Source organism: Natrix helvetica (genome assembly GCF_964273705.1).
Source record: "Natrix helvetica genome assembly, chromosome: 10".
NCBI lineage: Eukaryota > Metazoa > Chordata > Lepidosauria > Squamata > Natricidae > Natrix > Natrix helvetica.
Genome location: NC_138561.1, coordinates 6,110,038 through 6,124,686, shown reverse-complemented (window position 1 = coordinate 6,124,686; position 14,649 = coordinate 6,110,038). Strand labels below are relative to the sequence as shown.

Below are 14,649 nucleotides of genomic sequence, written 5' to 3'. Positions count from 1 at the left end.
CAATTATTGTCATTGTTGTTAGATTACAAACAGAAAGGCCATTTTGGGGACCAAACCCCAAAGACTTCATGATTGAATTTGGACTTCAGGTTGACATCTTTAGCCTAGGTCCAAAGCATTTTAAGGCTGACTTGATCAGCTATGAACATTCTGAACTTACATTTCTTATGAAATGTTCATTCCATAAAGCATTCAGGAAATGGCTTTCCAAACTAGAGGAGGATTTCAAAGCATTTTGTAACAAGGTGTAGGGCAGAGAGACTGTTTGGTATAATGCTGTTGGCTAGGAGAACTGCCCCAAAGCCAGCAGGGTGATTTCCTCAGCTGTAGACCGAGAAGTAAAATACTATCTCAGTAGAACGTGTTGGACAAAAATTTCTGCAAACTTTCCTCCCAAAAATGCAAGGACTCCTTTAAAAACCGCTACACGAGGCAGAGAATTCAGAGAATGGAACAAAATTTTCTGATTCCCGGGATTCTCTTTCATAGAAACAAATCATGCCCAATAAATTAAGGAACGCAAATATAGATATTTCCGCATGTAAGATATAGTAGGATCAAAGGTTATTTTTACAGTTAATGCTTAGGGCTCTTCCTTGCTGCCCCTATTTCCACTTAAACCAATCCAGAAATCTATGTGTGAAGTCAGGTTAATTGTGTGCTGAAAATTATCTTGGAAATGGTTATTGGCACAAGAAATCAATTCAAAAACCACATCTGGTTTGACCCAGATGTTATGCGAGATGGAAGTGAAAGCTGAAGTCTCCATTCAGTGTTTATCCAACGGTTTGGTCTGATGAAATTCTTCTGGGTCAATGTTGATTTTTGACAGAAATGTAAGAAGCAAAGTAAAGAACAATTAAGAACACCCACCTCACCATCCTGATTCTCAGGTATTAAATACAGTGCGTTGATTATTCCTGGGGAGTGGGGGGGATTGCTTTGGTTCAGATGAGTAGGAGGCCCTTAAGGTGACATCTGTCATGGAAGGTAAAAGTGAAGTTCCCTTCTAGTCTAGCTCAACGCTTGGTGATGATAAGGACACATGTAGCGTATTTTTCGGAGTATAAGACACACCAAGCTTTTGAAGAGTCAAATAAAAAAAAAAGTTTTTGCACTCTGCAGACCTTCCAAAAATGGCCCATTTTTCGTGAAAACGGGCCCTTTTTTGTAAAAAAAAAAAAAAGAGAGAGAGAGAGGCATGCATAGTCTTTAGGAGGCTTGTAGAGTGCTCCTGAGGGGTGAGCCCCCCCAAAATGAGCATAGCTTTTAGGCTTATAGAGTGCTCCTGGGGGCTGGGGGGCAGAAATGAGCAAAAAACAGCCAGTTTTCCACTCATTTCTGCCTTCCCCCAGTCCCTAGGAGCACTCTGGAAGCCTCCTAAAGGCTATGCACGGCTATTTTTGCAAAGGGGGCAGGGTTTCAGTAGGACAAAAATGCTGTATTCAGTGTATAAGACGCACCCAGATTTTCACCCTCTTTTTTGAGGGAAAAAGGTATGTCTTATACTCTGAAAATATGGTAGTTTTCTTGGCAACAAAATGTGAATGGTTGTTCTTCTTTTATGACTTTTTTGGGTGGAATTTCGCGGCCTAACTTATACTTGGTTGCTGGAACTGCATATGTCTAGTCTTAATGAAAAGAAGGACCAGGGGAGACATGATAGCAGTATTTATTATTTATTTCTTAGATTTTTAGACCGCCCCCTCTCCCAAAAAGGGACTCAATTTCAATATCTCAGGGGCTGCCACAAAGAAGAGGGAGTCAAACTATTCTCCAAAGCGCCTGAGGGCAGGACAAGAAGTAATGGGTGGAAACTAATCAAGGCGAGAAGCAATCTAGAACTAAAGAGAAATTTCCTGACAGTGGAAACAATTAATCAGTGGAACAACTTGCCTCCAGAAGTTGTAAATGCTCCAACCCTGGAAGTTTTTAAGAAGAGATTGGACAACCATTTGTCCAAAATGGTGTAGAGTTTCCTGCCTAAGTAAAGGTTGGACTAGAAGCCCTCCGAGGTCCCTTCCAACTCTGTTATTCAATTCTTATACCCCTGGAATTCCTTGGCTTTAGCTATAGCATTTGAAAGTGACAGAGAAAAGAGAAAGTGGACAACTTCATTGCCTTCTTCCAGTCCTTCTGATTTTACTTCTCTAGCCGTTACCGGCATCTCTGTTTCGAGGCCAGCTCTGTCCGAAGACATTTCCAGAGTCATGTGGCAGCATGACTGTAACAGATGCTGTTACTCTACCACCGATTTGGTAAGGGAAAGGAAGGGAAAGGAAGAGAGAAGGGAAAGGATAGGAAGAGAGAAGGGAAGGGAAGGAAGAGAGAAGGGAAGGAAGAGGGAAGAGGGAAGGGAAAGGTAGAGAGAAGGGAAAGTAAGGGAAGGAAAGGAAAGGAAGAGAGAAGGGAAGGGAATGAAGGGAGAAGGGAGAAAGAAAGGAAAGGGAAAGGAAAAGAAGAGGGAAGGGAAGGAAAGGGAATGAAGAGAGAAGGGAAGGGAAGGAAGAGGAAGAGAGAAGGGAAAAGAAGAGAGAAGGGAAATGAAAGGAAGAGGGAAGGAAAGGAAAGAAAAGGAAAGGAAGAGAAAAAAGTGAAGGGAGGAGGGAAGAGGGAAGGGAAGGGTTTAGATGAGTGATAGTGATGACCAACTGAACCAGCCTGTGTCAAGCCCCACTTACCATGGTAGCCATTTTGTGGCAGTGTAAACCAAACAGAAACACCCCCAACTTTCCCCACTGGTAAACGCAAAGGACGAGAGCTACCCCACGCTGACCGTCTGTCCAGTCAGGGAGATTCTTTTGTGCTACCTGCACCCTCCTCACCTGAAATGGAGGTTTTTGAATGTGAAATGGGTTTCTACAATGCCGGTTGTTTTGACCCTGGTTCGCAGGATGTCTTGCTCTGTGGGCTGATAGTCGGCAGCTCCAATTCGATCTAAGCAGTCTAGATAGCTGCAAAACGAAAACACGAAGGGAAGGGATCAGGATAAAACTCTGACTTTTATCTCTAGCAATCCTGATGGAAGACAGAACAAAACATAAATGCCGACACCAAGAGATTTATGACAAATTATTATTTATATTTTTTATCTCCCCCCCTAATTTTCCTTTGAGAAAATGGTATCCAAAAAAAGAAATTAGCCAAAAATAAAGAGGGAAAATAGTGGGAAGCAAAAAAGAAAAACCCTGGGGAGGGTTATCCAAAACATATATCGAAAAGTGAGAGAAAAGATCCAGAAGAAAAGAAATAATACATATAAAAAGAAGAAAAAGAGAAGGAAAAAAAGAGAGAAACCAGGAACAGGAGATTAGTGAAATGAAATGAAATGTGTTAATTATGGTAGTGGTATGTAATTAATTAAGATGTAAGTGAACTATACTAATATTATCAATTGTGCAAATTAATTAAGTAAAATGTTCATTATATAAAAAACTGAACCTGAAGATACGGTATATGTTACTTATAGAAACTATATGGAAATGAAATGATAAATCTGGTTTATTTCTAAAGGGATAAAAAATAACATGCTTTATGTATATAAAAAAATTAAAAGTTAGAAAATATGGGAAGAAAATAATATGACTAAAATGGGAGATGGAAATATAATGCAAAATGAATTATATATATGTCAAAAATTTTAGGGAGGGAACCGGACAACTCTCTGTTTATAAAAGAATTTTAAATATGTAACCCCCCCAAAAAAGTTTGAAAAAAAAAAGCTTTTCTTTGTGGTCTTTCTTCAACCGAAAACCAGATTATTTTAAGGTTTCTTTTCTTTTTGTAAGATTAAAGATTGTTTTGTTAAAAATAAAGATATTAAATTCATCACACACAGACAGTAATTGTACTGATAAATAAATAAAGGGAGACTAGGATAGATCTATTTCGAGCTAATTAGCTCTCATCAGCTAGCCATACCCTTACTGTTCTAATCCCAGTAAGGGTATGGCTAGCTGATGAGAGCTAATTAGCTCGAAATAGATCTATCCTAGTCTCCCTTTATTTATTTATCAGTACAATTACAACATCTATCTATCTATCTATCTATCTATCTATCTATCTATCTATCTATCTATCTATCTATCTATCTATAAAATGTTGCTTCAGATATGGAGGAATTTCTTGAAATGCCCAAGATTCGCCTTCATGTACAAAAATGAATTCATTTCATCTTTTTCTTTTCAAGTCTCTTCTCAAAGCCCTCCTAAGATGTTTTTGGATGAATTTTATAATCTTCATTCATTCTTTTCTCAAATAAGATGGAAACTCCCTTTATGCCATGGCTCACGACTGAATTTTTGAATGTAAGCAGCTTGCAGCAAGAGCTTGTCTTTCTTATTGTTAATCTGTAAAATGCTATATTGGATATTCCTAATATCTCAAACACAGAAAGAACTGTGCAAAGCATCACATTTGCATCAAAGTCAACACAACTGCTATCATGTTTCTTTCCTTTGCTCTCTGTTTATTTCAGCTCCGCTTTACATTTTATAATTCACTGCAATAATCCCTAATTTACTTGCTGAATTGACCCACTTCTGATCTTTTCTTCAATTACTGCATTATATTTGGACATAATATACTATTTTATTATATATTATTTATGTTACTGCTGAGTTGAGCACTGCAGGGTGAATCAATAAAATAAGGCAAAATATTTCATTGAATAGAATAGAATAGAGGAAGGGAAGAGAATATAAAATAGGATAGAATAGAATAGAGGAATAGAAGAAAGGAAAGGAAGGGAATAGAAAATAGAATAGAATAGAATTCTTTATTGACCAAGTGTGATTGGACACAAGAGGAATTTGTCTTTGGTGCATATGCTGTCAGTGTGCATAAAAGAAAAGATGCATTTGTCATGAACCATAAGGTACAACACTTAATGATAGTCATAGGGTACAAATAAGCAATCAAATCATACTAGAAAACAGTCAATATAAATCGTAAGGATTCAAGCAACAAAGTTACAGTGCCTGATGATGTTATCTGGTTGGATAGTGAAATGTTTGCAAAAGAACCCAACCAAGCTCAGAAAGAACCAAGAATGGCACAGTTCAACCCATCATGTGTTCAACAGATCATGTGTTCTCTTTTATAAGGCAAGATAATGAAAATAAATTTGCCAGACCTGAAATCTGTTCTGTTCTTTCCTTAAACCAGAACATAAAGACTATGTTTGAAAACTAAAAAGGCAGAGCCACAAAAAAGTAATTCTAACTGTTAACTGATTTCCAACAGGAGCACTGGGAAATGTAGAGCTTCGGGTTGCTGAGCTAGGTCAAATTTCTCCCAAAATTTGAGACAAAGGGAAACTCTATTATTCCAAAACAGATGAATCAAGATTCAAACTAAATCTCCTGACCCACCTGATCGGCCACTGTGATCCACTGAATCATATTGCTGATGAAACCAAGAGCTTTTAAAAGTGTCATCAACCAATTCTCCAGCCAGCATCCATCCATTGCTGTAGCTTGCATCTTCTGCTGGCTAAGGAATTCTGGGAGTTGAAGTCCACACTTCCCTGCTCTAGGATTCCCATCCTTTCTCCCCTGATTTGGCAACCTTGGCAAGTGTAAAACACATTAACAGAGAGTTGGAAGGGACCTTAGAGGTCATCTAGCCCAATGCCCCTGCCCAAGCAGGAGACTCTACACTATTTCTGACAGATGGCAGTCCAGTGTCTTCTTGAAAGCTTCCAGTGATGAAGCTCCCACAACTTCTGAAGGCAACTTCTGTTCCATGGGTTGATTCTTCTCACTGTCAGAAAATTTATCCTTATTTCTAGGTTGAGTCTCTCCTTGATCAGTTTCCATCCATTATTCCTTGACTGACTTTCAAGTGCTTTGGAAAATAGGTTGACCCCCTCTGCGGCAGCTCCTCAAATATTGAAAGACTGCTATCCTGTCTCCCCTGGTCCTTCTCTTCTCTACACATAATCAATTCCTGCAACCGTTCTTCACATGTTTTAGCTTCCAGTCCTCTAATAATCTTGGTTGCTCTTCTCTGCACTTTTTCTAGAGTCTCAACATATTTTTAATAGTAATACAATACAATACAATAGTAGAGTTGGAAGGGACCTTGGAGGTCTTCTAGTCCAACCCCCTGCCTAGGCAGGAAACCCTATACCGTTTCAGACAAATAGCTATCCAACATCTTCTTAAAGGCTTCCAGTGTTGGAGCATTTACAATCTCTGGAGGCAAGTTGTTCCACTGATTAATTGTTCTCACTGTCAGGAAATTTCTCCTCAGTTCTAAGCTGCTTCTCTCCTTGATTAGTTTCCACCCATTGCTTCTTGTTCTACCCTCAGGTGCCTTGGAGAATAGCTTGACTCCCTCTTCTTTGTGGCAACCCCTGAGATATTGGAACACTGCTATCATGTCTCCCCTGGTCCTTCTTTCTATTAAACTAGACCTACCCAGTTCCTGCAATGGTTCTTCATATGTTTTAGCCTCCAGTTCCCTAATCATCTTTGTTGCTCTTCTCTGCACTCTTTCTAGAGTCTCCACATCTTTTCTACATCATGTAAACTGGATGCAGTATTCCAAGTGTGGCCTTACCAAGGCATTATAAAATGGTATTAACTCTGTTATTCTATTCTATTCCTTTTAAGAGCAAGCCAAAAAGCAACGTATAAATACTTCTACTGAGTAAAAAAAAAATTGGAACACACCCAGATTTCGACAGAACAAGTTTTCTCTTTGGCTGCATCCACTGTGGTCCCCCTCTCTTCATTTTAATCCTTACACGTTTTTGTTTCCTCCCATCATTTCATGCTGCTTATTATGTTTCGAGCATTTCTTCCCTTTCTCTCCCCCCCCACTTTGCTTTTTCTTCTTGCAATTCCCCTCTTTCATGGCTGGGAAGGGAAAGCACCCCTGGCAACCATCTACGTAAAAAAGGAAGTTTTCCCCCCCCTCTCTTACAGAAGACTTCTGCTCATTAGCAGATTTCTGCAGAAGAAAAGACTTGAATGGGCTTGAGAGAGAGTGACAGAGAGAGAGAGAGAGAGAGAGAGAGGGAGGGAGGGAGGGAGAGAGAGAGAGAGAGAGAGAGGAAGGGAGGGAGGGAGGGGGGGAAAAACAACAACGCCATTGGTTTATTCCAGCTTTCTAAAAGAAAAAGGACATGACATTTTTTGCAAGGCTGCGCTTGCTTATGGTTCTCTAAAGGCTGGAAGTGCCAAGAATAAGAGGGCTTTGGAGGTGTCTGGGCCCGCATACAGATGAGAGGTTCTTAAAGATCGAAGGTTTGCCATCACGGTTATAAGGTAAAGGTTCCCCTCGCACATATGTGCTAGTCATTCCCGACTCTAGGGGCTGGTGCTCATCTCTGTCTCAAAGCCGAAGAGCCAGCACTGTCCAAAGACGTCTCCATACTCATGTGGCCGGCAATTGCAATTTTTTAAAATCTCTCACTAACCAAATTTCTTTGTATTTCCATCTTCATAAAAATAAATAGCCAAGCAAGAGGTGATAAATCTGAGCTAATTTTTCCTCTACCCTATGCTTTTAAAACACTGCTCATCGGATGATCTCCTATAAATGGCCTATTTCTGTTTCTGTCAAGCCAAAGATATCTGCTTTAGCCATCTGGAAATCTTTCTCCCCTTAACGGAAGGAACGCAGCATTAAGGGAATATGTTCCAGTCTGTTATTCAGGTTAGGCGACTGGCTCGAAAAGATCATTTGAAATTTGGTACTGCCAAACTGCCTCATTCCTTTAAATCTTGCAATAACTTCTGTTTAATCCTCAGTCTTTTGTCAAACCGTGCATAAAATTAGATTTATCTTTGCCAGTCATTCAATACTCTTGTCTTTCGTTATTTTATTAAAATTATTTGAAACTGAAAGTTAAATCCATGAGAGACAGTTTGGTCTAGTGGGGAAGGCACCCAGGCTAGAAAGTGGGAGACTGTGAATTCTAGTCCTGCCTTAGGCATGAAAACTAGCTGGGTGGCTTTGGGCCAATTACCAAGAGTATGTGTATCTTTTAGCATATGGAACTATCAACTGTCAAAAATGTTCTCTTTCCCAGTCATAGCGCCCATTTCAATGGAGATGTTTGCAGCATCCAAAGAGCAGTTCTCATGGATAATTTAAATACACCAGGAGTTGCTATAGCAACAGACATATTTTCAGGTACCTGGATCCCAAAACTGTTCAAAAGTTCTGATTGTTTTCACATAGAGAACATTATTCAAACTGTCAAAAAGTGCATCAGCCTCCCAAAACAAACACAACTCTCATTCTTCCAAAGCAAAAATGAAAAAAAAAACACCAAAGGACATTTGGGGGACACCCTCCCCCCAATGTGATTGGTCCACCAGGAGAAAAGAAAATCATTCAGTGCTAAGAAATAATGCTCAACCAAAAGAATGTAAATGGTTATGGAAGTTCCGATGTTCTCCAGAACTTCTCATTAGACAAGCTACAGAATAGGACGTCTATGGAGGTCCTCAGTTATCCAGGCCATGGTTGTCCCAAAGGTGCTTTTTCAAAAAGCAACTGGACTTTCTGGTTTTTCTTTGAAGATGTTTTGCTTCTCATCCAAGAAGCTTCCTTCAGCTCTTCTATTCCCTACCATCCCATCAGAGCTGAAAAAGCTTCTTGGATGAGAAGCAAAACATCTTCAAGGAAAAACCAAAAAGTCCAGTTGCCTCTTGAAAAAAAAAACCTTTGGGACAAAACAGAGTGGAAGGGACTTTGGAGTTTGGGACTTCCAGCTCTCTTCTCTTCTCTTCTCTTCTCTTCTCTTCTCTTCTCTTCTCTTCTCTTCTCTTCTCTTCTCTTCTCTTCCATTCCATTCCATTCCCTTCTATTCTTTTTTCAAGAGGCAACTGGACTTTCTGGTTTTTTTTCTTTGAAGACGTTTTGCTTCTCATCCAAGAACCTTCCTTCAGCTCTTCCATTCCCCACCATCCACTCAGAACTGAAGAAGCTTCTTGGATGAGAAGCAAAACGTCTTCAAAGAAAAATAAGAAAGTCCAATTGCCTCTTGAAAAACAACACCTTTGGGACCCAACAGAGTGGAAGGGACTTTGGACTTTGTTACTTCCAGCTCTCTTCTCTTCTCTTCTCTTCTCTTCTCTTCTCTTCTCTTCTCTTCTCTTCTCTTCTCTTCTCTTCCCTCCCCTTCCCTTCCCTTCCCTTCTATTCTTTTTTCAAGAGGCACCTGGACTTTCTGGTTTTTCTTTTTTTCTTTTTCTTTTGAAGACGTTTCACTTCTTCAGCTCTGAATGTCTATGGAGGTCCTCTGTCCTCCGAGTCATGGTTGTCTCAAAGGTGCTTTTTCAAGAGGCAACTGGACTTTCTGTTTTTTTTTCTTTGAAGACGTTTTGCTTCTCATCCAAGAACCTTCCTTCAGCTCTTCTATTCCCCACCATCCACTCAGAACTGAAGAAGCTTCTTGGATGAGAAGCAAAACGTCTTCAAAGAAAAAAACCCTGAAAATCCAGTTGCCTCCTGAAAAAAAAAACCATCTTTGGGATAAAGAATGGGATAGAAAAAGTGGTGAATAAACCACAAGCCAGATTTGAGCCATGGCATTGGTGGCTTAAAGTCAGCCTCTCAAGATAGTAACTGTAAACCCAATGCTTCCTGCAGTACTAATTGTTTTGGAGTACCTGAAATTTAGGGATGAAGAACACACAAAAAAATACCTTGTCCTGCTGAGCTTTTGGTTAGCTTCACAAAGGGAAGTTAAAAGAGGTCATACATTTGTTGGACCTGTAGATTTATATGTCTAAAAAATGCAAGCTATCTACAGATCCTGGATCTGGAGTTGCACTGGGCTTGCTCTCTGAAGGATGTATTTTATATTTGAAACCAAATCTCTGTCAAAGTGATCATGATACGTTTGGGTTCTACTACATGGGAGGCAGATGGTTGCAGAGAGGATCTTGTTGTATAAGAGTAGATGATTATGTGGGTTTATTCCTCTCCATAAGAATGTTTATGTAATAGTCCAGTTCAGGTCTGGTTTTCAAGACAATGAATTTGGTTGTGATGTGTTTTTTTTTAAAAAAAATCATATTGCATGGAGAAATTGGTATCAGCGATTTCCTCCCTCATTCTCCCTCTCATTCCCATCTTCCTTCCTTCCTTCCCTCCCTCCCTCCTTCCCTCCCTCCCTCTCCCTTCCCTTCCCCTTCCTGTTTGCTTCCCTCATTCATCTTCTCTTCCCTTCATTTCACTATATTTCATTTTTTCTCTTCCTTTCCATTCCTTTCCTCCTCCCCACTCCTCATCTCCTCTTCTCTTCTCTTCATTTCACATATTTCTCTTCCTTTCCTTTCCTTTTTCTTTCTTCCCTTCCCTTCCCTTTTTCTATCTTCCTTCCCTTCCCTTCCCTTTTACTATCTTCCTTCCCTTCCCTTCCCATCCCATCCCTTCCCTTCCCTTTCAGTGGTGGGATTCAAATTTTTTTACTACCGGTTCTGTGGGCGTAGCTTGGCGGGCGTGGCAGGGGAAGGATACTGCAAAATCCCCATTCCCTCCCAATCAGCTGGGACTCGGGAGGTAGAGAATAGATGTGGGCAGGGCCAGCCAGAAGTGGTATTTAACAGGTCTCTGAACTACTCAATATTTCCGCTACCGGTTCTCCAGAACTAGTCAGAACCTGCTGAATGCCGCCTCTGTTTCCTTCCCTTCCCTCCTCCCCCCTCCCCTTCTCTTCCCTCCCCTCCCCTCCTGAAACACCATTAAACCAAAACCTAAACCCCCTCAATTGCAGTCCCAGGTAGAGTAGCCTCTTCTTGCTTTTGCTGAACCTTCAGATTATCCCAGTTTAATAATGTATACGTCTACTTGCAGATTTGTCATGCTGCATTGATTTCTGAACAAAAGCTATTAATTATTAAGTAATTATGCTTTCCCGAGGTCCTTGGTCTCTCCACTACCTACTGCTCTTATTCTGCAGAGCAACTTGACAAATAGCGGCCTACAAGCTTTTTGTGAGACGTTTTACATCAAGCTATATATTATTCTTCATACTGTTTCCATCTTCCCTTAAAACACCAACAGAAACCCATAATGGGCTGGGGACCAGCATCTCCACTACGGTAGATATTTGATAGTCAAGCCGAAACGAAGTTAATCAAGTAGAAATAGCAAACAGGGGATAATCTTTTACTCAAATGTCCCCAAGCCTCCCAATAAGTTACCCGGACCTAATCTACATATCAAAGGATAAGGTCTGTAAACACAGAGTTAATTAAAGTAGGTCTTCCAGCAGAACTGCATGCTCCCAAGAATAAATATCATACATGACATACCTAAACACACACACACACACACCTCAAGTGTCACATAGGCAATCAGCACATAGACAATTCCACATCAAGACAAGCTGCCCTGTAAAATCTTTGCAGCTGCCCCTAAAGGCAAACTTTTTGCATGAATAAATATTTCTTCTTTCCTCACCGCTGCCTGGATCTCATTTTTATTTATTCTCGTGCAATCCCGGCTGGAGTTGGAACCCCAAATTATTCTTCTGACGCTTCCCCGACCAAAATCAGGATTTGAAATTGGAATTTTACGAAGGGAAAACATTGCTTCCTAGGAACAATGTGGTGACCTCCTTGGTTCCTGGGAATTTGCAGTCCTGCATTAGTGTCGCAGGGAACCTAGAATTTTCAGAAGTGACTTTTACATTCATATGAGCCCAGTTTTTTTTATTTTCCCAGTGAGACCCATGGAAATAGCAGGCCTAAAATATCTGATTCAGAATGTATCCAGGTTCTATCATATCTCAAGATCTAAAATGGACGCCTAACTTCAAAAACGTCATCAAAAAAGCACAGCAAAGAATGTTCTTTCTGCACCAACTCAGGAAGCTCAAACTGCCCAAAGAGCAGCTGATTCAGTTCTACAGAGGAATTATTGAGTCTGTCATCTGCACCTCCATAACTGTCTGGTTTGGCTCTGCAACCCAACAAGACAGACAGAGACTTCAGAGGATAATTAGAACTGCAGAGAAAATAATGGCTACCACCCTGCCTTCCATTGAGGTCCTGTACACTGCACGAATCAAAAAGAGGGCTGTGAAAATATCTACAGACCCCTCGCATCCTGGACATAAATGGTTTCAACTTCTACCCTCAAAACGATGCTATAGGGCACTGCACACCAAGACAACTAGACACAAGGACAGGTTTTTTCCCGAAAGGCATCCCTCTGCTAAACAAACAATTCCCTCAACACTGTCAAACTATTCACTTAGGCTGCATTACTATTACTATTTGTTTTCTCATCGTTCCTATCACCCATCTCCTCCTACTTGTATCCTTGCGATTCATATTGATATTGTTTCCTGATTGCTTATTTGTACCCTATGACTATCATTAAGTGTTGTACCTTAGGATTCTTTTTTTTTTTTTTTTTTTTTTTTTGTAATAAAATTTTATTGGTTTTTCAAAATTTATAGGGAAAAGGGTAAATGGACAGGTATACAAATTTTGGCAGTTGCAAAGTGTGTGAGGCCCCCCTCCCTCCATACCCATAGCGTACATTTATATATAATGCATTAGTATATAATTGATTATAATCAGCATATTAGTTCTATTATTAAATTCAATCAAATTAAACATTACAATATAAAATCCAAATATAATTCCATTTTCACTTTCGGTCAATTTATAATAATATGATTTTCATATTTATTTCTGTGATCTGAGTCTTCTTGCTATTGCCCCATCTCCCTCCACTGGCAGAGCTCTGGCCCCTCCCGTGTCCTGCGTGTCCGTTGTAGTGTCTGGTGGTTTCTCTAGGAGTGTTTTATTTTTTCCCATAAAGGCCTGCGCCTCTATGGGTGAATTAATTCTGATTCTTGTCTCCTCCCAGAATATCAGCATACCTTCAGGCATCAACCATCTAAACCACACCCCTTTCTGGTATAATTTATTCGCTAATTGCGAATAATTTTTTCTTTTTTCTCTAATCTTCTTAGGGATCTGCTTCAGAATGGTTATCTCCATATCATGATATGTCAATGCTTGCCCCCTTTGTACACCCAGAATTTCATCTCTTGTGGTTTTTCTAAGGAATTTAATGTGAACCTCCCTGGGTAAATTGTGTGTTCTAGCATAAGCTGAGTTCACTCTATAAACCAGATCTATATCCCACCCCATCTGTTGTTTTTCTTTGTGTGTATAGTCAGCCAGAATGTTTGTCATGATGTCCCTTATATTTTCCCCATCTTCTTCTATAACATTTTGAAATCTAAGATAATAGGACATTCTCTCAAATTCTAATTTCATCTGTTGGATGTCAAGATCTTTGTTCCCTTTCTGCACAGCTTCCACCACCCCCCTCACCTCCTCCACCCCCCCTTCCACAAGATTCAGTCTTTGTGAGTTCTTATATATTTGGGCTTGATTTTCTTTAATTTCATCTTTCATTTCCCTTAACTGTTTCTTGATTTCCTCCTGGCCCTGTAGAATTTGTTGAAGCATTTGTTGAAAGTCCATCTCTGTAGTCTTATGTTGCATCAGTTCTGTTATCTTTGACTGTGTGGCTGGACTGGATGTTGCGAATGTTGGAGCAGAAGTGGCAAAGCCAGGTTTTCCAGGAGGGGGTCTTTTAGATGCCATCCTTTATAACGTTAAAAGTTCAGTCCAAATATGAAGTAAGCAATTAGAAAAGAAGGGTAGCCAGGTGAATCCGGGAGCAGAATAACCAGGCAGAAGAGAATCTCTCCAATAAGTCTGGCAATAGATAGAAAATTTCCCCTAGAAGGTTAAAAAAATACCAATCCACAAGAGGTTCCTCTGGGAGACACGGAGACAAAGACCGGAAGCCTGAATTTTAAAGGTGGAGTCAGGTTTCAGAGTTCATAAAGACAACGGAAGTGTGCCATCTTGCCCTGCCAGTTTTGGGCACAGAGGCGTAACAAAGTTTTAAAAAGTTCCAAAAGTCCTCAAATCATTGTAATATGTAAAATTAAATTGAAAAGAAAATCATCTCAGCCTAAGTGAGGCTTCATTCGTTGGCTCTCCCCCCTCCTCCTTCCCCGGGGGCTGAGAGCAAAATTGTTTCTTGCCGCTTGTCCAAGGGGGGGGGGGAAAACCCCCCTCCCTCCAGCCGCACCTCCAAAATGCTCCGAAAGTTGTTTTAAAGTTTTAAAAGCTGAATCAAATCTTCATGCAAAGTAAGGGATGAAGAGAGAGGCAATCTCACCGCACCGCAGCTGCTTCCTTCAATTGTAGCATTCTCCAGTCGGCTTGTAGCGAGGCGCGAGGCGTGGAAACGCGATGCGCCCTCCGAGCTTGCTCCCCGGTGCCTTGGGCGCGCGAGAGAGCCCCCGCCGGCTGCCGCCGCTGCAGGAGACCTCCGCGATGCCGCCCCTCCGGCAGGACCCCTCTGCGGGGTGTCCTGTGCCCCCCAAGGAGTGGGGAAGCCCACCGGGGAGCCGGAGCGGGCAAAGAGCTGCCCGTCGCCGCCGCCGCCGGAACCGGAACCGTACCTTAGGATTCTTGACGAATGTATCTTGTCTTTTTTATGTAGACAGCAGATGCACCCAAGATAAATTCTTTGTGTGTCCAATCACATTGGCCAATAAATAATTCTATTCTATTCTATTCTATTCTGTTCTATTCTATTCTATTCTATTCTACTCTACTCTACTCTACTCTACTCTATAGAATG

At 40.7% G+C, this 14,649-nt stretch overlaps 1 protein-coding gene across 4 annotated transcripts in view; it reads right to left on the bottom strand.

The window, feature by feature from the left end:
- GNAO1 (G protein subunit alpha o1) overlaps positions 1-14,649 on the bottom strand; it is a 233,568-nt gene that overhangs the window by 37,524 nt on the left and 181,395 nt on the right. For all 4 annotated transcript variants that reach the window (XM_081963390.1, XM_081963388.1, XM_081963387.1 and 1 more), the window contains one exon: positions 2,826-2,954. In XM_081963390.1, the coding sequence (XP_081819516.1) occupies positions 2,826-2,954 (129 nt within the window). The remainder of the gene's footprint in view (positions 1-2,825; positions 2,955-14,649) is intronic.